Source organism: Podarcis raffonei, chromosome 11 (genome assembly GCF_027172205.1).
Source record: "Podarcis raffonei isolate rPodRaf1 chromosome 11, rPodRaf1.pri, whole genome shotgun sequence".
In the NCBI taxonomy this organism is placed as follows: Eukaryota; Metazoa; Chordata; class Lepidosauria; order Squamata; family Lacertidae; genus Podarcis; species Podarcis raffonei.
The window spans coordinates 62,521,825-62,546,355 of NC_070612.1; the positions used below are offsets into that span (position 1 = coordinate 62,521,825).

A 24,531-nucleotide genomic window follows, 5' to 3' on the forward strand; every position below is an offset into this window, starting at 1 on the left:
CAGGTTTTAAGTTGAACAAAATGAAAACTAAGGTGCTAGAGAAAAATCTAACAGAGATTGAGAAAGAGAGGTTCCAGAAAGAGACAGGACTAACACTGGTTAAGAAAGTGAAATATTTAGGGGTTAATATGACAGCTAAAAATGTGAATTTATTCAAGGATAATTATGAAAAATGTTGGATGGAAGTGAAAAAGGATTTAGAAATATGGTCAAATTTGAAGCTATCAATGCTGGGCCGAATTGCTGCCATAAAAATGAATGTATTGCCTAGAATGTTGTTTTTGTTCCAAGCATTGCAAATTATAGACAAAATGGACTGTTTCAAGAAGTGGCAGAGAGATATTTCAAGATTTGTCTGGCAGGGCAAGAAACCTCGAATAAAATTTAAGATATTAACAGATGCTAAAGAAAGAGGCGGATTTGCCCTGCCAGACTTTAAACTTTACTATGAATCAGCCGCTTTTTGCTGGCTGAGAGAATGGTTGCTTCTTGAAAACACTGATGTGTTGGATTTAGAAGGTTTTAACAATGTATTTGGATGGCATGCATACTTGTGGTATGATAAGGTCAAAGCACATAAAGCATTTAAAAACCATATCTTTAGAAAATCTTTGTTTAATGTTTGGACAAAATATAAGGATTTGCTTGAAAATAAAACCCCAAGGTGGCTGTCTCCAATGGAAGCGAAAGCTCAGAAAAAGCTCAATATGGAGGCCAAATGGCTGAAATATTGGGAAATTTTGGAACAAGAAGGAGATAGATTGAAACTACAGAGCTTTGAAAAATTAAAAAATAAAGTGCGTGATTGGCTCCATTATTATCAAATAATGGAGGCATATAATTTGGACAAAAAAATTGGATTTCAGATGGAAAAATCAAAACTAGAAATACTGCTGTTAGATTCCAAAAGTAAGAATTTGTCAAGAATGTATAACTTGCTGTTGAAATGGAATACTCAGGATGAAACTGTGAAATCAGCTATGATTAAATGGGCACAAGATGTTGGACATAATATTATGATGGCTGACTGGGAACAGTTATGGACCACAGGTATTAAATTTATGGCATGTAATGCCTTAAGAGAGAATATAATGAAAATGATTTATAGGTGGTACATGACACCAGTCAAGCTAGCAAAAATCTACCATTTGCCTGATAATAAATGCTGGAAATGTAAAGAGTCTGAAGGTACATTCTTTCACCTTTGGTGGACATGCCCAAGGATTAAGACCTTCTGGGAAATGATCTATATGAAATAAAAAAGGTATTTAAATATACCTTCCTGAAGAAACCAGAGGCCTTTCTCCTGGGCATGGTCGGCCAATTGGTGCCAAAGAAGGATAGAACTTTTTTTATGTACGCCACAACAGCAGCAAGAATACTGATTGCAAAATATTGGAAGACGCAAGATCTACCCACCCGGGAAGAATGGCAGATGAAGGTGATGGATTTTATGGAAATGGCGGAAATGACTGGCAGAATCCGGGACCAGGGAGAAGAGTCGGTGGAAGGAGATTGGAAGAAATTTAAAGCTTATCTACAGAAACATAGCAAAATTGAGGAAGTTTAGAAGGAGGCTGGAATGAAGTTATGTGACTTTTGCATAAACATCATAAAGGACTTAAGCTAAATAGATTGTTGAAGGAAATGAGGGAAAGTAAAATTATATTATGCTAAGATAAATTAATGGATAAAAATTGGGGAAAGATGGAAAGGATTTGCTGAAATAGCTAATTGAAGCAGAATACAAAAAAGGGAGGTGTGAGGAGGTCAAAGAAACAAGCAAATGAAGTTTAGTTATGAAAGGTTTATTCTATTTTTGTGTATTTTCTTTTTTGTTGTTTGATTGTTTTTATTTTTCTTGATATTTTTGTTGTTTCTTTTTTTTTCTTTTGCTGTATCTTCAAAACCTTAATAAAATATTATTATTAAAAAAAAAGTAGTTTAAGGTTACCAGATTTTTTTCGATGAATCCAGGGACACATTTCAACTTCAATGGATTTTGTATGGGGACTGATTTGTAAATCCGGGGACTGTCCCTGGGAAACGGGGACACCTGGTAACCTTAGGTTAGTTCTCACTATGCACTGATGGTAAAAGCAACCCAACCTCTTCGCTTTCTTTGGTCTGTTTATGTCAGAATGTAGGCTGATGCAACAGATCAGCAGAGTTATTCTGAGATGAAGATGCTCAGGACGTGGGAAATCTCATAGAATAACTAGGTGACACATTCATGTATTATGCATAATAACTACCTCACTTGTTTTAGAACGTATTGCCAGGTTGCTCTCAAAATGTTTAATTAAAAAGAAAAAAAGAAACCTGATCCATTTTGAGTTTGTGTAAGATTTTAGTCAAGGCAGAAAGTCAAGGTGTGATTTTTGCTGTCTCAACCACCTGACCTTAACATTCATCCTTTCATTATACACAGTTAGCCTGTTTACAGAGCACACTTCTACCAGATTTTTTAATATAAAAAAATCTAATCCAATATAGAATTTAATAAGCAGAACTGCTTTTCAGTCCCACATATTTGCTGACCATTCTTCACTCTTTTAAGATAATCTTTTATTCCCACCAGATGTAAAGGAGAGCCAAACTAGACATGACCTTAACTATGCAGTTCTGCCCTCAACGCAGCCCCCCCCCCCAAATTGCCAACATGATGAGAGGAGGTTGATGCAGACTAGGAGCTTATGGTGTGGGAACAGGGGAGCCTTAAGCCTTTGCTATGGTGCCAAACTTGATGTGGCTGCCTTTGAAAGCAAAACAATTTCTCCCAAAATATAGAAGCTGAAACGTGTGTGCATTTGCACCACTTTGGAGAGAGGCAGGTGGGGACTGGAGCTAAATTCACTACCTTCCTGCAGCTGCCAGTTGCCCAAACCTCCAGGAGCAACACTACAAGATGGCGCCATGCTAATCTGAAGAGGGATTCTAGGGGAGCTCCCCTGCTGCCGCCAAATCCCTCATCAGGACAATGCTACATCACATAGCGTCATTCTAGGAACTGTGAGAAAGAAGAGAATGAGAGCCACCAGCTGGAAGGCATTGGGAAAAGCTTCAGTAGTATTTTGCCCTAATTCCCCACCATCACCAACCATGAAATATGATTGAAAAAGGAGTTCAGACCTTTCTGTACCCACAAATTCAAAGTGATTTTTAAAATAGAAATAATAAATAAGCCTTAATTAATAATTATAAAGGCCATGAAGGTGAAAGACTGACATTAAAAGGGAAAAAAATCTTATTAGTCTGACCAACCACTCAAGTGATTTTGTTGGCAATATGATAAAGATTAACAGCAACAATTCAGTAACAAAAGTCAACCCCCTTATGAAGTTGTATCAGTCTAACCGTTGATTTACTTATTTTAGGAGTTTTTGCAGCAATGAAGGCATTTGCAAATAATACTTTAAATTTATAGGGTTTTAAAATTCCCGTTCCCTGGTGTATGCTGTGGAAATGAATTTGCATACAAAAGAATTCTGGCAAAAAGCAAGTCACAAATATTCATGTTATTAGCTGTCTGCCCCAAGTACGTCAGCAGTGTTTGTGCAGCTGTCTTGGAAAAATTTCAAGGGATTATATGTTATTTTCTTCTGCCCTCTCTGTTCACCACGGCATCCACCTGCTGCCTTGGCTGATAACTTCCTTAGAAGCAGTATTGGCATACACAGCATCACAGAACACAGCCTTGTCATTTTTTATGAAAAGGGTGCTACCATAGTTGACAATAAACATATACTCAGCACCTAATGGAGGATAAACATCTGGCAGGGATGCCAACAGACAAAAGATTTTTAGTTAACAATTTAAAATAAAATCTCAAGTCCCAAAATATAATATAACTACAGGAATGATCAATTAAAGTCTCTGCATCAAGAATGTTGGGAGAAGGGCAGGGGAGGGTCAATTAATTTAATTTCCACAAGAAAGAGGGAGTTAATAATAATAATAATAATAATAATAATAATAATAATAATAATAATTTGGGAAATGATTATTTTGATGATTAATTAAAGTAGCCACTTCAGAAATAAAGATTTGGAGGAAAGGGGAAACAAACAGTATCTTTCACCCACTGTATGGATGAAATGTTCTTGAAATATTATTTAATAAAAGTGCAGATTATGAATTATTAGTACACTTTTGACTCGAGAGCCAGTGTGGTGTAGTGGTTAAGAGCGGCGGACTTGTAATCTGGTGAACCGGGTTTGCGTCTCCGCTCCTCCACATGCAGCTGCTGGGTGACCTTGGGCCAGTCACACTTCTCTGAAGTCTCTCAGCCCCACTCACCTCACAGAGTGTTTGTTGTGGGGAGGAAGGGAAAGGAGAATGTGAGCCGCTTTGAGACTCCTGAAAGGGAGTGAAAGGCGGGGTATCAAATCCAAACTCTTATTTATATAGCACCATCACTGTACATGACCCTTTACACTAACAGAATAAGAATTCTATGCTGAAGGGCGTATAATCTAAAACTACAAATATAAATAGTACAATAAAAATTAATAGTTAACATGCACGCTTCACAAGCCATTACATCAGGTATACTAAAACAGCCATCCCCAACTGGAATAGATGATAGGTGATTGATTGATTGATAATGCACACACAACCGCCCTCCCCACCAACTATATTTTCCAGTGTAGAAAGTCAGTAACAATTCTGCTTATAGTTTATAGATGGGAAACACTTGTTGTTTAGTGCTAGGAGCTGTTGTCTGAAAGCTTCCTAAGATTCAAGGAGTTCCTCTGAATGATTATTTACAGTGTTAAAGCAAAAGGAATTCCTGTGCGTTTGTGGAACAGGGGCAACAAAAGAAAGTCCTCTACAGTGGTACCACGGGATGCGAACGGGATCAGTTCCGGAGCCCCGTTCACATCCCGAACAGAACGCAAGACGCAATGGCATGTGCGCAGGTCATGTTTCGCTGCTTCCGCACATGCACGTGATGTCATTTTGAGCGAGCAGCGAACCCCGGAAGTAACGTGCTCCGTTACTTACGGGTTGCCACGGAGTGCAACTCGAATGCGCTCAACCCGAAGCACATTCAACTTGAGGTATGACTGTATAGTGTTTGTGCTTTCGAACACCTTTATATCAATACAGTTTTGATGGAATTTGAATGAGTAACTAGAAATGTAAATGTAAATCCTCTTACGAAATTCGCTCAGATGACCCTAAGTCTTTAAGGAGAATTTGGGACAAAGAAAACAAAACATATTTCTTTATGTGAATGGCAGTATGTGAATTATGGGAAGAAAATGGTTCAGATATCAGACAGTAACAATATAGGTTTCTGTTTGTTTTTAACATTGGGTATATAAGTAGAACACACAAAAAATGTGGTAGCCACAATTCACTTGGAAAACTTGTCATTTAAAAAGCATGTTCCTAACCCTCAGGATTGCTGAGAAAAACATGTCAATGTCCTGCCAATTTTTGCTGAAGCTGTACGAAAAAGAAAAGGAAAGGAAAAAGAGAACATTGAGAAACAAAATAAAAAAATTAAATAATAATAATAAATAATAATAAATCCTTCCAGTAGCACCTTAGAGACCAACTAAGTTAGTCTTGGCCTCTAAGGTGCTACTGGTCTCTAAGGTGCTACTGGAAGGAATTTTTAAAATTTAATTTAATTTAATTTGTTTCGACTACGGCAGACCAACACGGCTACCTACTGTAACTATAACGCTGAGAATTCTAGTGCTTGGTTGTTGGAACTTCTTCCCTCAAGCACAGCTATTTTCACCTCCCTCCACTGTTGCCAGAACATCCCACTGCCTTAAAAGAACTATATCCCTTCACGGTTGTATTCTTTCCAGATATTCCCCCAAAAATCCTCACAACAAATTCAGGTCATATAGCCAGAAACAGCCAACTGTGCAATTCTGCACATTTTGTGAGGCATGCAAATTAAACACCTTTTGTATTGCAAAACTTCTGCACTTTAATATATTCCCATAATTTGTGTTTTGTGACTGCACAGTTCACAACGTTTTACTACAGAATTCTAGGCTGGATCTACACTGATCTACAAAAGCGCTAAGAAAAAAATATTACATAGCTGTCAATGCAATTTTCCATTGATTTCTGTACAGTGCCCCCTGGTGTCACATTTTTATCATGCATTTATAACGTTATCACTCACTAGTATAGATTAGTCCCTAGCAGCCCTGGCAATTGACTCAGTACACAGTGAACATATTCTACAGCAAACTGTAGTAGATTGTTGTTGTTTTAAAGAGATAAAATAGCAAAATCTTAAGGGAATTCATTCTGTGTCTTTGTGCTAAATATTATGCTCTAGTGTAGATTCTGCTGTTTTGTACCAGGCTGTAATATTAGACATCTGAAAAGGGAAATTTGTTTTCCTTTTAATTTCCCAAGAAAGCAATAAAAGAAGGTGTGTGTATGTTTGGGTACAGGTGGAAGTTAAGTGGAGAGAGAGAGAGAGAGAGAGAGAGAGAGAGAGAGAGAAGGAGTGAGTGAGTGCGCACCCTTGGAGTTATGTTGACAGAAAATCATTTAAACGATGACTTTTGTCAACTATACGTGATCCTTTTCAATTTATCTTACTGGTAGGATTACTGCAGACAGGTTTTGAGCAAGTTTACACTGGAATATTTTGCAGCAAGGAAAAACCAAAACTAAGGGCCAAACTAGATACTATATTCCCCCCTTTTTTTTATTAAGGAAAAATAGTCTTTTTGGGGCTGCATTCCTTTCACTGTTTTTTTTCCTAGACTAAAGCAGTACAGGGGACTGTTTAACTATTTCCCCCTGGGCCACTTCCCCATTCACTGCCCACCTAAAGCTGCTTTCCTCCCCAGAGAAGCGGAACTATATGGCTCTGCAGAGGAGAAAGCAGCTTGGCCGGCAGATTTGTATGGGGGAAATGGCAGAAGAGGAAATGATTGCGGTCGCTTCCCTCCTCCTCTGGTGCTCCACTCAAGATTGCAGCCTGCATCTGTTGTTTTTCCTTAAGAAAAAATGTGAAGGGAAAGTTGCACAAAGGTGCATGTGAAATGAAGTTTGGTCTTGAGATGAGCTCAAATGGTTCAGATTGATTGGTTGTGTGTTTGAGGATTTCCATTCTTCTTCAGAGGACATGATAGATTTTTACAAGTATGAATCAACTAAACAAAAACACATTATTCCCTAACATATCAGTAGGATGTCCACTTGGGCATAAGTATGTCTTAGATTGTTCAAGAAATTGTTCCTCTCTTTGCCTTTCTGCATTCGGGTGGGTGCCCATTGCCAACCTAAGTCCCTCTAGCAGCTTCTGCATTCTCAGAGGAACTCCTAGGAATCAATAAAGGATGTATCTGTGTGTGAATGAAATGAAAATAATAATTTAAAATACTCCCAAACTGTCTGACAGGAACCTGTGAGTTTACAGAATATTAACAGCCATTTAGCTCCTTCCTTTCCTTGCCATCTGCATGAAATTAGGCCAAGGGCTGCAGGCTAAATAAATACTGATGTTTCTGCCCCCCCGCCCCCGCCCCCAATTCTGAAAATGAATGAAAAGTTGTTTTCTTTGAGGCCAGGGGCTATTAATCCCATTTCTTAAAGCTAAATGAATGGAGCAACCCTATGTGTGTGAGAGAACCCCACAGCAAAGCTATGGCTCACTGTTACTAGGACAGTGGGTGGCAGTGAACTTTTCAAGCCCTTCTTTTGCTTTCATTAAACCTCTTTTTTGATTTTGATTTCCAGCCCCACGATCAACAGGAAGGAATTAATTGTGCCAGGAGTGGTACAGCTGAGGGCTCCTTTGGGGAATCTGTCAGGGGAATGAGGCAGTTTAAGGCTCTGCAAATCTTCAGCCATCCCCAACATACCCCAATTTGAGCCCCACATTCCTGGAACATCGCTGGCCTCCAGACTGTCATATTTGTGATTCAATCACATAGCAGAACTTTAGGTTTGCAAAACTAAATTGGATTAAAGCACTCGGTCGTTTTACTGCAACAAATTCACTCTTTTTAAAAACCAAACAAAGGGACCAGGGAAGTGCTGGGAGAATGCATTGGAAAGTGTGAGATAAATGAACGATGAACAAATGCTCAGTAGACTAGATATGCCACTGCCAACAGCTCCTAAGATGGCCTTTGGTCAGCTCTAGAATTGTACCAGGTCAGTTCTTCATACCAAGGCCCAAGCAGTCTAAGACCAAGGCAGGGCAAGGGGGCTGATGCTTAAACTGTAGGAAAACAAGCAATGGAAGTAGAAGGGCCCAAGATGGGCTACTGGGAACTGCAATATCAGGAAAAGTCAAGCAGAGACTGAGCAGCTTTAGGCTAGTGCAACCAAATTTCCCTTCCTGGTCATCAGTTGAGCTACAAGGTGCTGCAGGTGCCTACTCAACCGGAGTAACCCCTCCTTCTGATTATATATTTTATTTTTGAAGTCTCCTTGCAGACACACAAGAGCTTATCCACCGATTTTTAACATCCCAATGGGTCCCCCTTCATCAGTACTCCATGGAGAAAGTGGCAGAGTTTGATCTGTGATGTGGTGAAGGGCTTTGTGGGCTGAGGCCATGATGGGTCCCAAGTCTCTTTCTCAGACAAAGTACCGTATTTTTCGCTCTATAACACGCACCAGACCACAAGACGCACCTAGTTTTTGGAATAGGAAAACAAGAAAAAAAATATTCTGAATCTCAGAAGCCAGAACAGCAAGAGGAATTGCTGCGCAGTGAAAGCAGCAATCCCTCTTGCTGTTCTGGCTTCTGGGATAGCTGCGCAGCCTGCATTCACTCCATAAGACGCACACACATTTCCCCTTACTTTTTAGGAGGGAAAAAGCGAGTCTTATAGAGCAAAAAATACGGTATATCCCCAATGTCCAGGTCAGGCTCCTAACAAAAACCAATTGAAGTGAACTCTGAATGTTAAATATATATTCAGTCACACACTATGTTCACCTTTCACTTCTTAGGAGAAAATATTCATTGCTTGGATTCATTGTTTGTTTCTCTTAACCAACAAAATTAACTGAAGTTGCTCATGCTTTGTACAGAGTATTCCTTCTAAAGATTTCCATTCTATGTACAGAAATTATGTCAATCAATCATGCTTCCTAAGCAGCAACATTATATTAAGAACAGAAATCAGACAACTAAATGTTTTATAAGCATCCAATTCTGCATAGATGTTTAAGTGGAAGGTCTACATAAAATTGCAGGGGGTAATTAGTTAAGCGTGATGTAAAAAATTTCCCTGGAACCTAGCCTAGATTATGGAACCTAGCCTAGATTCTAATTTCAACACTTACTAACACTGCAGGGATATGGTTACATTAATGATAAGAAGGGCTAGTCTTACAGTCTATCCAACAGATTAAATATCCAGCTTTCTAGTGCTCTGGTAACTCAAGAGTTAGTTGCTTTGTTGTTAAAATGTCAATGTGATTTTTGGTGAGATGAGAGATCCAGATATTGCCTTGCAAAATCCTGTTTAATGGCATATATAATTCATAAATCAGTTAAAATAAGTACTTTTTATTCAAAATTGTTAAAATAAGTACTTTGATTCAAAATTGTTTAAATCATTGTTTCGCTGGTTTCAATTCTCCCCATGTTATTTAGTTATAAGCAGCTACGAAAGATAGCATCCTTTGTTCTATACTAGTGTAGACTAACCTGCTTTCTTAGATTCAACACTAACAACATAATCCCGTGCATATGCCTACCTAGAAGTAAGTCTCATTGAGTTCAGTGGGGCTTATACCTAGCTAAGTGGGTATAGTATTGCATTTTAAATTTTGTAAAGTAACACTATAATTATGACTGCAGATGTGAACATAAATAAATGTTAACCGATGAAAAAACATGTGATTTAAACAATGTATGCTTTAAAGATACATTTTAATATTATCTTGGCCTCAGTGTAAGTGCTTTTCTGTGACATTGGGGAAAGAACACTGAACAACTGTATTTCACATCATATTTTAATCCAATATATACTGGTCTACTATTTAATTTTTAGGAACTGTATAATACAGTGGTACCTTGGGTTAAATACTTAATTCGTTCCAGAGGTCCGTTCTTAACTTAAAACTGTTCTTAACCTGAAGCACCACTTTACCTAATGGGGCCTCCTGCTGCCGCCGTGCCGCTGGAGCACAATTTCTGTTGTTATCCTGAAGCAAAGTTCTTAACCTGAAGCACTATTTCTGGGTTAGCGGAGTGTGTAACCTGAAGCGTATGTAACCTGAAGCGTATGTAACCCGAGGTACCACTGTATGCCCTTAACTACCTTTTAGTGCCTCTATTTCTTTCTGTATACTTTTAAAAAAGATGCTATTTTATGTGTTAAAAACATGTAGCGTCCTGGAATTGATGTCCGGGGGGGGGGGGATTTCCGAAAGGTGGCCCTTTGTCCTAGATCTTAGGCAAGTCAGTCGAAATTTTTTGGGGTGTTCTGGCTTTTAGTTTTTGAAATGTGGCAACCTTAAAACATGGTGTTTTGATATTGTATTTTTTCTTCAAAAATTAAGGAAAAGGTTATTCACAAAAACCCTTGTATCTCACACCATTAAATGTAATCTTTAATCATTTTTTTTTCTGTCTCACAGTAATGAAAGTAGTCTAAAAGTTAGTATGTCCTTGCCTTATTGCCCAGCTATTAAATTTCATCCTCACTAATAAAAAATTGGAACACTTTAACCAGCTAAAACTTTAGTTGACTGATGTATTAATTAAACTGACTAAGGAGTAGGTCACTTCAAGCACAATGAAACCTACCTCTGAGTAAACATGCAGAGGATTGCACTGAACAGCTTGTAGCCCAAATTATAACATGATTTCTGTTTCTGACATCTTTATAACCGCTTTGAGGAATTGCAGTCTCTGAGAATCTGCTGCAATTTAGGGTGAGTGTACATAGCCTTGTCACCTCTTGTAACCTCAAGCTGTAGTCTCAGAGATCCTGGCTTTCTGAATGACTGAAAATGAGGTCTAGCTATGAGCTGACGTGAGTTCAACAAGCCTATAAAATCAGGTCTGCTAAACCTTTGTGGCCTCCAATTAGATTTTATATGAATCATTCACAAAACAAAGATCCATACAGATCCCTACTGAAAAGTAATTCTAAAGCATATTCCACTGAAAATATGGTTGTATGGATTTATGCTTGATTCTGGGAGTGCTTCCTGATTGTTGACTCTGTGCAGGGACAACCTTTTTGGACCAAAAGGTACATTTCCAGTTTTGAGAAAGTGCTGTAGGCACCTGTCACAAAATATCTGCCATGGGGGTGTGGCATAACACAAAATGGCTGCCATTGGGGTCATGACATAACACAAAATTAAAGAGAGTATAGTCATTGCGGCTCCCTCACCCCATCCCTGGACAATCTTATGCTTGCAGTGAGAAGTCATGTATGCCCTGCTAGTGCTGATTGGAGATCACACAATATTGATTCCACACACAACTATGCTGTTGCGGTCTAATAACAGGGAACATTCCACAGTACCGGGGGGGGGGGGAATACAAGGCGATCTCACACCTCTCACTTACAAACGCTCACCACACACATACAGACCACAAACACACATGCAGTTGTTTTTCATAGACATTCATACACAGAGACTGCCCATCCCGTTTCATTGCTTATGGCTGCGACTGCTGGCTTCTGGCAATATCTCATGAGAGATCCAGGAGATCTCACCTGAAGCTGCTTCTCCTTGCTTCTCCAGTGGCAGAAGATGTGAGAAGAGTGCCTACAGGGGTGCCACCCCTTGGGATTCTGCTACCTGAGGCAGTTGCCTCAGTCCTCCTGATGGGCAAGTCAGCCCTGTTCATGCACTTTGCATATCTATAACCACACACACATATCTTCTCTCTGCTCAAGTGGATCTCTCACTCTTCAACAGACCACACTCACAAACAGACCACACATCTCCCCTCTCTCTTTCTGACACAGGCTCCATATGCATATCTCCCTCTCTTTCTGTCACACAAATACATAGAGCATACTTAAGCACACTCTCACACACACTCAGAAGAGCCCCTCTGCGAGTGAACAAAGTGCCTGACCTTTTTTGTTGCTGTTGTTGTTAAAAAAAATCTTTTAAAATTGGTCCCCACTCATTTCAGATTGGTGGCCCCTGCTACTCAGTCATTTTGATGTAAGGTATAATACTGAATTGCAACTGACCTTGCAGACTTCAGGGAGTGTAACATTCTGGGTTACATTCTGCTATGGTCCATGCACACTAGTGGTACAAGGCAAATCACCTATGCACGTCTTTTTAAAAACATGCATGAACATGACAGGCTTTTCTTCAGCCACATCACCCATGCAAATTACCACCATAAAACTGTATTTGTGAAAGTTTCATGCAGTGATGTCCACAGGGCTGCACTGTGAATAATAACTTCTGAAATATACTCAGAGTCGCGAAGTGATTTCATGCTCTTTATTCAGCTCATAGTGGTGAGGAGGAATGAATGAATGTCCCCTCAAAGTATCTGCTTTATATACATTATTTACACAATGGGCTGCACATGATTGGCTAATTCCGGAATTCTACTGTAAGCCAATCAGGTTGTGGATTCACTTCTATCTGGGGCATGATTGGGTAGTTCCTGCCAACCAATCATACTGCTGCATTGTTCTAGGACCAATCAGACTGCTGCATTCTGAATCCTATTGTTCTAGGACCAATCAGACTGCTGCCTTTTGGATCCTATTGTTCTAGGACCAATCAGACTGCTGCAGTTTGGATCCTATTCAACTCAGTACATAACACCCCTCCCCTCTAAGTTCCAGTCCTGCCCGGGAGGTCGCATTCATAGTCCTCGAGGTACGCTGGCGGACTACGTGTGCGTTGCGGCCTGGGGTGTTCCCTGGTCCGGGGTTCAGGTTCTGGCTCGTGTTCCAAGGATGCTGGCTGTGATGGGGCTATTTGGTCTGGCGCAACCGGCTCGCTCAGTCGTGGTTCTGGTTCCGGTGTCCTTTCGGCCTCGCAGGTCCTCTCTGTATTTACTGATTCTGCCTCTCCTGCTGGCCCCTCGTGCTCTATGGGCCTTACTGCCCCTCTGTTCCCTTGGGACTCCTCTGACCTTTCCTCCTCCTGGTTTTCTCCCGGGAATCGTCGCCGTATCTGGTCGCAGTGGCGGCGCCAGCATTGCCCCCCATCTGTTAGCACCTCGTACGACACGGGGCCAGTGACCCTGGTGACTGTGGCGGGTACCCATGCTGGGCCTGCCCCAAAATTCTTTGCGTACACTGGGTCCTGGGCCTCGAAGGTCCGGGGGTTCCTGCCTTCCCCCACCACTACCTCATCCTGAGCTCTATCAGGGTGAAGGCGGTCCAATCTGATTGCCAGGCGCCGACCCATTAGTAGTTCAGCGGGGCTCTGGCCAGTCGTTGAGCTGGGGGTGCTGTGCTGTGCTAGAAGGAATGTGGCAAGGCGGTACTCCCAATCCCCTTGCGTCATGCGGCGAAGGGTGTCCTTGGTGGTCCGCACCATGCGTTCTGCTTGGCCATTGGTGGCAGGATGGAATGGCGCCGAACGGATGTGGCGGATGGCGTTCTGCGCTGTGAAGGTTTGGAATTCTCCTGACGTAAATGCAGTCCCGTTGTCTGAGACGAGAGAGTCAGGGAGCCCGTGGGTTGCAAACAGCCTGCGTAGTACCCGGATGGCTGCGGACGTAGAAGTGGACGGTACCAGTGCGACTTCCAGCCATTTGGTGTACGAGTCCACCACTATGAAGAATGTTTTCCCCTGAAAGGGGCCAGCGAAGTCCACATGCAGGCGTGACCATGGTGCTCGGGCGGACTCCCAGGACTGGACTGGGGCCCTTGGGGGATCTGGGCGGGATTCTTGGCAGGCCTGGCAGTGTTTGACCCAGGCCTCTATCTCTCCATCGATCCCCGGCCACCACACATAACTCCTGGCAAGGGCCTTCATTCTTACTACCCCTGGGTGTGTCTCGTGTAGGGCTGTGAGGACCCTTTTGCGGAGGGGCTGGGGAACAACGACCCTGCTTCCCCATAACAGGCACCCCTTGTGGGCCGACAGTTCATGTTTGCGGGTTGTGTAGCCGGCGAATTCTGCCCCGGGGCTGCTGCTGGGCCATCCCCTCCACACCCAGTCCAGGACCCGGGAGATGACCCTATCTTTCTTGGAATGGTGTGCAACTTCTTGTGCCTGAACGGGGCGGTCGGGAAGCAGCTCCAGGCTCATAACCTCTTGTGCAGGTGCTGGGTCGGGGCCTGTTTCCGGTAGTGGTAGCCTGCTGAGGGCATCCGCATGGCCCATCGCCTTCCCCGGACGGTGAATCAGTGCATACTGGTAGCTGGCAAGGAAAATTTACCACCTGAGGACGCGAGGAGACAGCACTTGGGGGGTCTGCTTTTCAGGGGCAAATAAGCCAAGCAACGGCTTGTGGTCAGTCACCACGGTGAAGGGCCGCCCGTACAAGAAATCATGGAATTTTTTTACTCCCTTCACGATTGCCAGACCCTCCTTGTCGATTTGCGAGTAGTTCCGCTCGGTTGCGTTGAGTGTCTGGGAAAAGTATGCCACCGGTACCTCTCTTCCATCCGGGAGTTGGTGTCCCAGGACAGCGCCAATTTCATAGGGCGAGGCATCGCATGCTAGCACCACCGGCAGCCTCTCGTCGAAGTGTGCCAAGACCGAGTTTGAGACAAGCAAGTCCTTGACTGCCTGGAATGCGGCCTCCTGGCGCTGGCCCCACACCCAAGGGGCCCGCTTGTCCAGGAGTCTGTGTAGGGGCTCTGCTACCGCCGCCTTGTGGGGAAGGAAGGAATGGTAAAAGTTCAATAGTCCCAAGAAGGCCTGAAGTTCAGTCTTGTTCTTGGGCGCTGGGGCATCACAAATGGCCCGTACCTTGTCCCCAGTCGGGTGGACCCCTTCTGCGTCCACCATAAATCCCAGAAAGTCCACCTGAGGCACTCCTAGTAGACATTTTTCCCGCTTCACCTTGAGACCCGCCGTCTGGAAACGGTGCAGAACGGTGCGGAGGCGGTCCTCAAACTCCTCTGGTGTGGGCCCGGCAATCAACACATCATCGAAGAAGGGGGTGACGCCAGGAATCCCTTTAAGTAGAGAGTCCATTAGATTCTGGAATATGCCTGGTGCCACGCTGACACCGAATTGCAGCCGCTTTACCCTGAATGCTCCTCTGTGCGTCACAATCGTCTGTGCCTCTGCTGTGGCCTCATCTACTGGCAGTTGTTGATATGCTTGGGCCAAGTCCAGCTTGCCAAAAATTTTCGACCCAGCCAGGGTGGCAAGAACATGGCTGACCACTGGCACTGGGTATGCATGGGCCATGAGGGCCTTGTTTATGGTACATTTGTAGTCTGCGCAGATGCGGACTGAACCATTAGGCTTGACGGGCGTGACGATTGGGGTTTCCCAGGGGGCATTAGGCACCGGCTCCAGCACTCCTTGCTCCACGAGCCGGTCCAATTCCTCGTCTATACGGGGTTTCAGGGCGAACGGGACCCGGCGGGCCTTGAGCCTGACCGGTCGTACTGCGGGGTCAAGCTGTAGAGCAATGGGGGGCCCCGTGTACTGTCCCAATTTCCCATCGAAAACCCCCGGAAATTCCTTGCATATGGCGTCCACGTCCACTTGTAAGCTAGTGTGGTTCACCCCGGTGACGGCTAGCCCCAGTGGTCCAAACCATGCCAATCCCAGTAAGCTAATGTAGGGGCCCTTGACCACAAGCAAGTCCAGTTGCCGCGTCCGCCCTCGGTATTGCACCCTGAAGGTCCCCACCCCCATTGTGGGGACCTTACGTTTTTGGAAGTCCCGGAGGGTGAATGGGGCCGGTCTGAGTTTGGGACCCCCAGTAGGACACAGTTTCCTTAAGGTCCTTGACGAGATTATGGATAGAGTTGAACCCGTGTCAAGCTCCATGCGGCATGGGGCCCCCTTCTATCTGTACGTCAACATAAATTTTCTCTACGTTGGGGTGGGGCAACTGGTATACCTGGAAGTCTGTGAGCTCTGTCGAGTTGCCTTGGTGCGTTGGGCCCCGGGACCTGGGGCTCTTGGATTGGTCATCTGATGCCTGGCGTCGGGTGGGCCGAGCCCGACACACCCGGGCGATGTGTCCCAATTTTCTGCAGTGCCTGCACTCTGCGTTGCGGAAACGGCAGGTCCTCCTCTCGTGACTTTCTCCACAGCTTGCGCAGTTCCCTCCTTCTCGTCGAGGCAGCTGTGGTATGTGGGCTGCTTGAGTGCGCTGCTGTACTCGGTGCACCTCCTCCCTGTCGGATCCTGAGTCGTCGGTGAGGTCTTCGTGGTGGACCCTCGGTTGGGACAGCTGGCTCAGCCGTGCCTCTTGCGTCGACCTCTCGGCAGCTTCCGTTGCCAGGGCCTCCTCCAGAGTGACCTGGAACGTTAGGTCCTTCTTAGCGTAGAGGCGTCGTTGCAGCTTCTCATCCTTCAGGCCACCGACGAGGCGGTCACGAAGCATGTTCTCCAGCTCTGAGAAGTTGCAGAACCGGGCGGCTTGGCGGAGAGAGGTCACAAACCCAGTTATGGTTTCCCCAGGGGCTTGCCGCTTTGCGTAGAAGGCATTTCGACGAGCCACCACTGAGGGCTGCGGTGAAAAGTGCCCCTTCAGCTGTTCCATTATTGTTTTGTATGGAACAGTAGCGACGTCTTCAGGCGCAAGGAGAGCCCGGGCGATTTCAAACGTCTCCTCTCCGCAGACGCTGAAGAATATCGCCCTCTTCTTGGCGTCTTCTTCGTCGGTGACCCCTTTGGCTTCTAGGAGGAAGGTGAAACGGGAGGCGTACGCTTCCCAGTCTCCAGATGCTGGGTTGAATGGCGAGAAGCTGTTGTCGGTTGCCATTCTGAGTTCCTTGTGTCCCGGAGCTGAAGCCTGGATACACGGTGCGAGGCAGCGGTGTGGCAGGTGGCGGTGCTGCAGTGCTGTGTGTGGCAGTCAGCTCAGCGGGATCCCACCTTCGTCGCCAGTGAAATATACTCAGAGTCGCGAAGTGATTTCATGCTCTTTATTCAGCTCATAGTGGTGAGGAGGAATGAATGAATGTCCCCTCAAAGTATCTGCTTTATATACATTATTTACACAATGGGCTGCACATGATTGGCTAATTCCGGAATTCTACTGTAAGCCAATCAGGTTGTGGATTCACTTCTATCTGGAGCATGATTGGGTAGTTCCTGCCAACCAATCATACTGCTGCATTGTTCTAGGACCAATCAGACTGCTGCATTCTGAATCCTATTGTTCTAGGACCAATCAGACTGCTGCCTTTTGGATCCTATTGTTCTAGGACCAATCAGACTGCTGCAGTTTGGATCCTATTCAACTCAGTACATAACAACTTCAAACATGCAAGCCAGTCTTGCAACCTAACAGAATTATCATTACAATGATTATTTTCCAGAAGAGATTAAAGATATACAACCTGCATTTGCACTCTAAACCTGAATCTTGTTTTGTGTTCTTAACAAATGTACTCTTTCACAATACATTTATATTTGATGATGCAGTGACCAGATTAATTTCTAGAGCCTGCTTTGCTGATCATTATCACCCCAGTTTTGTTTCATCTGCACTGGCTTCCAGGCAGTCTCCAGGCAAAATTAAAAGTGCTGGTTCTTGCATATAACTAGCTTGTGACCCTATGTTGGAAGGACCCCCCCCCCATACAGTCCTATCCACTCATTGTGTTCAACATCAGAAAATCTGTTATGCATCCCACCACTTTAAGAAGCACAATTTGTGAGGACCTGGGACAGTTTTTCCCACTGTGGCATGCTGGTAATTGGGCTCCCTACCTGCACAGGTGTGGCTGCTCCCCTCTTTTAAGGTCCAGAAATGATAATAAGACCATGTTATACAGCTAAGCTTTGAACATACGTTAAAATTCTTTACCTTTTTAGGCCGATTACACATCGCTCCTGGTTTTTAATGCATGAAGTCTACTAATTTCTGGCCGATTGCTTAATGCCTGCTAATGATTAGGGTTATGATGAATAATACTAAATTAAATAGCCTTTTTTTGATATAACAAGGTATTTCTTATTTTCTAAAGCAAGAATTCATAGAATGATCAGCTAATATGGATGAGGTTTAAATAGTAAGATGTTTAGAATATGGATTATTGCTTTGTAAATGAAAAACATACAAAGTCCATGAGAATCTTTTCTTTTAAGGCAATCCAAGACTAAAGTCAGCCCACCTTTGCTTTTAAGTATATTTACAGGTAAAACCTGTACATGATAGAGGTCAGAACAGGAGTTTCAGCATAAAAACAAAACAAGACACTTTGCATAGCAGAAGTGATTTCATACACAGCTGACTCTTGTCTTTAATGAAGCAAACATGAAAGTCTAGTGTGGGCCTGTGACTCCGACGACTTCATGAGTCTCTGCCAATTTGTTCAAACCAAACTAATTATCTGGCAGGACTCCTGCATACCATAGTAGTTAAAGAAACCATAATTGCTTCCTAAAAATTATCACAGGGCTCAAGTGATGAATGTTTGTAGGCTTCTTCCTGGCAGAATCCACACTTCTGAAAACTTGGTTTTAAAAACTGAAAGTGTCATTTAGCTAGTATGTATAGCCTGTCAGCAAATGCAATATAATATAATGAAAGTCTTATAATGGAATCCCTAACGGACAGTTACTTGCAATTTGACCAAATACTGGCCAACTGGCCAAAATAATTACATTCTCTAATCTTTTGATATATCTGCTGTATGTTCCATTTCACTTTCATTTCACTTTTAATTTGTATGCCGCCTTTCTATATTACTGTGCACAAGGCGGTTTACAAACTGAAGAAACAACAAAACGACAGCAAAGATCACATATGATCCAATACAAAAACATTCATAATAAAAACAACTTTAAAATAAACAACCTACTGTATATCAAATAAAGAAATATTCAATAATCCATTAGAATATAATAGTAAACAGTAAAATCAAATACCATCAAATAATGTGACACCTATTAAAAAGCAATAAAGTAGTGGGCAGTGATAAAGAACTACTTTTGACAAAACGATGCCTGGCTAGTTACCAAAGTATAAATTGCCAAAGCTGAACTTTAGTTGGCCACTGAATGGGAGCCAACACAGGAAGTAAGCCAAAAAGAGCCAGCGGAGACTACCATGGCCCAAGCAATGTTGTAGCCTGAGCAGGGTGTGAGTAGCAGATGTAATACCTTCACATCCTTCATTACTAGAGAGATATTCCAGACTAGGGTTGTGGGCAGGGCTTTTTTTCCAGCTGGAATGCCCCGGAGCAGCGTTCCAGCACCTCTCAGACAGCGGTACTGCTGAGCAAGTGGGGCAGGCTGCCTGTTTTCCCAATCCCCACCATCCCCAGCCCCACATCCCTCCAGACCTGTGAAGGTGACTGAGGCACCTCCGCAAACGGAGACTGACAGAGGCTGCCTCTGGCTCACAAGGAGACCCCCCCCCCTTTGCCAGAAGATATTGTCTTTGGGCTTTGGATGGGTCTTCTCGGGGAGGCGAGTTCTGACACCTTTGGAGCTAGAAAAAAGCTTTGGTTGTGGGGGTTCATTACACATGAACAGGGAACTAACTACTTTAGCCCTGGCAGCTCCTGCAATAAATACTAAGAAGTGGTCTTGTTTTGGATTTCTTAATATTAGGAAAAGTCAAATAGGACATGTAAAAGTGTCTCTACAATTTAAGGCACATAAATTACTTAAACTGAGGTAACACGCAGTACTTTTTTTTAAAAAATGAGGATATTACATAAACAATACTGGGCAACCTGAAAATTGTAGCTGTTTCACAGCTCAATACTTGATACTTGTGACACCAGCAAAATAATAATAATAATAATAATAATAATAATAATAATAATAATAATATGCTCAGGATAGCACAAATATCTGTAGCAGGTATTTCCATCCTCTGAAGTTCTTAAGAAAGAAGAGATTCCTCATTACACCCCACCAATGAACTCAAGCAGCTAGAAGTCTATGCCCCCACGTTTTCCCACTCTCATTCTTTGAAGATTTTGGCTTTCATGTTTTGGGCCAAGCTTTCTAATCTTGCAACCTTCTATTCCTGCTGTATTATAGCCCCATATTCTGTTTAATTATTTTATATACATGCCAAATTAACAAGGAAGTTTGACTATGCTGTTTTCACCAGCCAAAGCCAACAAGGACAAAAGGCAACTGGTACAAAATATGACGGCTAGAATAATCTATTGCACATGTTAGGGGAGATACTGTTTTAATTGTTTTGAGTTTAGGTGGCTGATTATTATTATTTAAATGGTCAACTAGCTTAGAGGTCTTTTGTTCTAGTAAGTAGTATACATGTTTTATTAAATAAATAAATAAAAATTCTTAATCAGTACCAAATGTCCTTCAGGGGGCAATCTATGGATCTTGAGTGGGCATTCAAAAAGTACAATTGTACCTACCTGAATTGTAAGTTTTTAATTCCCAATGAAAGGTCAGCAGATTGGGCCTTGGTTCCGCCCACAGGTTGCAGGCAGGCAGCAACGTTTTGGGCCGCAAGACTCCCAGGATTCAGTTTGTGAACTCACAAAGCTTGAGAAAGGACAGGAGTTATAGAAGGAAAAATCAAATTCTACGCCTGAGACAGAGAAAGGAGAAAGTAGAGCGAAAATGATAGGTACTGCAGTCTGCCTTAAGGGCAGATCCTGCACCTTTCATTGGGAATAGCAAACTACAATTAAGGAAGGCACAATCATACTTTTTCCCATTTCCTGGTCAGGGAACATTTTAAGAGTTGCCCCTCTGAGGAATCATTTCAAGAGTGGATGGGAGGAGAGATGGAAAGTGAATGGTCATGACAGGATGGAGGAGAGAGCCACCACTTCTTGATAGTTTTTGGGCAAAGGCCTCTACCGAGGCCATTCTGGAAACAGGAAAAGATAGTAGAAAATTCCAGTTTCTGGTAGGAACATCTTGTGGTCATGCACCAGAGCCAAAAGGTTTTCTGGGTGGATTGGTATAAGTAGAGGGCCTCCTGGAGTGGAGTTTATCAGTGATGTCTGCAGGTAAGTCCAGCTTAGTTAGGTGTCACCGTTCAAACTACATGCAGTCAGCTGGAGCCACTCGGGATCTGGCTCAAGAATCGGACCTTGAGAGAGAAGATTTGTTCTGTGAGGTGCAGTATTTGAGGGAACAAAGAGCAATGAGGCCAAATGGTGCAATGAGGTGGACTCTCACCTTCAAAGGTGGGAGCAAACTGAATCCTGGGAGCCCTGCATCCCAAAATGTTGCTGCCTGCCTTCGACCTGTGGGTGGAGCCAAGATCCTTATCTGCTGACCTTTCTTTGCAGGAATGGGAAAACTTGCTGGAGTAAATAATGTTGGAGTTTTAAGTAGTTCCCTTCCCTCCTATCCAGAGGATAAAATCCTAGATGCTAGATTTCTCTGTTAGGCACTTAATTAAGTGGAACATAGCAAAGAAAAATCAAGCAAGAATGTCCATCACTACTTGGCAACCATAACAAAAAATACTGCTCCATCATTTGCAATGAAACTAAATATGTGAAACAACAAAGGGACCATTGTAATTGCTATGATAACAACAAGGCTAGAGAGAAATAAGTTTTCGAAAAAAGTATCAATTGGGTTAAGATGAAAAATTGACTCTTTTAAAAAAGAATCGTTTCCTTATGCTCAGAAATAGTGACTTTTGTACAGAGTCTGCTTGTGTCATTCCCCTCATTGTACTTACTCAACCATGCCTTTTGTTGTCGATTTGCTTGGCAAAAAGTGTGGCCTCTGGAGTACAGTGGAAGCTTGAGGTCTGAGCTGCCTATTATTAACAAACCTAACATTAATGAGTTGACTGGAGGCCATCAGGTACAAGGGTTATATAGAATGTATGGCTGAGATCAGTGTACTGCCTGTAGTACATGTGAAAAGGATCTAGGGGTCTTGGTGGACAACAAGCTTAACATGAGTCAACAGTATGATGCAGCAGCAAAAAAAGCTAACACTATTCTATGCTGCATCAACATAAGTAGAGTGTTCAGATCAAGGGAAGTAATAGTCTCACTCTATTCTGCCTTGGTCAGACCACACCTGGAATACTGTGTCCAATTCTGGACACTACAATTTAAGAAGAATATTGACAAGCTAGAGTGTGTGCAGAGGAGGGCAACCAAGATGACCAAGGGTCTGGAACCAAGCCTTATGAGGAAAGATTGAAGGAGATATGATAGTCATCTTCAGATATCTAAAGGGCTGTCATGTGGAGGATGAGCAAGCTTATTTTTTCTTGCTTTGGAGGCTAGGACCTGAACCTGTGGATTCAAGTTACAAGAAAGGAAATTCTGACTAAATACCAGGAAGAACTTGCTGACAGTAAGAGTTGTTCGAAAGTGGAACAGACTCCCATGAGAAGTAGTAGCCTCTTCTTCCTTGGATTTTTAAGCAGAGGTTGGATGGCCATCTGCCATGGATGATCTAGCTGATATTCTGGCATTAGAGGGGGTTGGACTAGATGGTTCTATGATATAATAAATAGGTCTTACTTGGAGTTCTGTTTTTATGTCCTCATTTTTAACTTTTTTTTTACTTGTGACTTTGGTGGCATTTAATGATAATGGTGGCCAGAATTGGATTATTCCAACATCTATGCCAGCACAAAATTCTAAATCATGGCATTGCATTTTCATTTCAGATGCACCAGGATGGTGACACTATTTGGAATCAAAGCATTTGGACTGATTCATTTTGCATAGCAATCCAGGCATAATGAGATAGAAACTCTGAGCATTCCTCTGTAAAATGAATGGCCTTTGTGCAGTTATCTATGGTTTTGTAACAACCACTTTTGATTACTGAATGCGGCGTACGTCGGAATGCCTTTGAAGAGCATTTAAATACTTCAGCTAATTCAGGACATACAGTGGTACCTCAGGTTACATACGCTTCAGGTTACAGACTCCGCTAACCCAGAAATAGTACCTCGGGTTAAGAACTTTGTTTCAGGATGAGAACAGAAACCATGCTCTGGTGGCACGGCGGCAGCTGGAGGCCCCATTAGCTAAAGTGGTGCTTCATGTTAAGAACAGTTTCAGGTTAAGAACAGACCTCCGGGACAAATTAAGTACTTAACCCGAGGTACCACTGTAGTTGTCACGTTGTTAACTTGGACCCTCATATCAAACATATATTGCTGATGCTTAAAGTTCTGCAGTGTATCTTCAGATGCAATTCAAAGTGCTGTTTTAAAGTCCTAAAAAGCCTGCAACAAAGATATCGGAAGGGCTGCTGGTCAGCCAGTTCTCAGATGTCCACAACAGAGAAGTCAAGTCAATAAAACTGCTCTGCTTGGTCATTCAGAAAGGAAGTGGCACATCTGCCCTTAGGCCCTGACCATACCATTCCCACCATAAATGTGTTTTGTTTCCTAAACAGGGGAGAAGCATATTCACTTGTGTTTTTAAGAATTATGGAGTTTGTGGAGCTTCCACATAGGTTTTTTCTCCACCTTTCTGTATCCAGGTAATAATAGGCAGACTAGCCCCATACCTTGTCTACACAACTTGACAGCCACTGTTTTAGTCTACCTGTCATGTATGGTGAGCCAATAGGAACTCAGTAAGCCTCTTGGTTTTATAACCACCCTGAGTCTGCAAAAATGACGCTTGCCAGACCACAATACAGTGAACTATGTTCAACTATGTTCCAGTCACAGACAGACAGAAAAAATAGGCATTTTATGAACCTAGTGAACAACAACTCTACGTATTTGATTCCTGTTTGGTATAGACACAGCAACCAGTTTCGGATTACTCAAAGCAGCACCTAGACACCAGAATTACAAGCAAGTATCAGAAGCTACCTGAGAAAGTATCACCAATACCATTCTGAAAATAAATGCAGTTCAAATATTTGTAACTCAACTTTATTCAAAGATCTAACCATATACATAGTTGTTTTAAATATTATATATATATATATATATATATATATATATATATATATATATATAGGGCATATTTTATATGCTCAAACAGCTTCTTCACCATATGTCATGTATATGTGAGATGCAAAAGACACAGTTCATACTCTGCATTACCTTTACTAGATAAAAGTTAAAAATTCTAACAAAAATAGAATTTTTCAACTTGCGCAATTAGTGCTGTAGAAAAAAGAGAGAGCACATGATACAACTGAATTCACAATGCCTTGCATTCCACAGAGGAGTGGCCTTACTTGTTTTCATTGCTGGCATCATAACGAGGCATGGGGTCAATATCATTACCATTGACATCAAAACTGGCATCTGGGTCCTGTAGTCAACAGAGAAGGGAAATGGAAAGAGAGATGGAAAAAGAATGAACTGCAGATCCTCATTAATTAGCCATTGACTCATCTGGCTCATACATTCCTCAGCAGGTTTCTACAGGAGTGTAATTAGGTTAACTAACATTCCTGTGGTTTTGTGGTTGCTGCATGGTTTAGGAAAGTAATACATGTTCTAAACCTGCAGGATTTATATATTATTTAAATTACTTC

General features: G+C 42.7%; 1 protein-coding gene across 5 annotated transcripts in view; it reads right to left on the reverse strand.

Annotated features, from left to right (window-relative positions):
- The window catches only part of PCSK5 (proprotein convertase subtilisin/kexin type 5), a 226,911-nt gene that overhangs the window by 142,153 nt on the left and 60,227 nt on the right, over positions 1-24,531 (reverse strand). For all 5 annotated transcript variants that reach the window (XM_053408620.1, XM_053408618.1, XM_053408619.1 and 2 more), the window contains one exon: positions 24,229-24,305. In XM_053408620.1, coding sequence (XP_053264595.1) covers positions 24,229-24,305 — 77 coding nt within the window. Of the gene's footprint in view, positions 1-24,228; positions 24,306-24,531 lie in introns of those variants that run through there.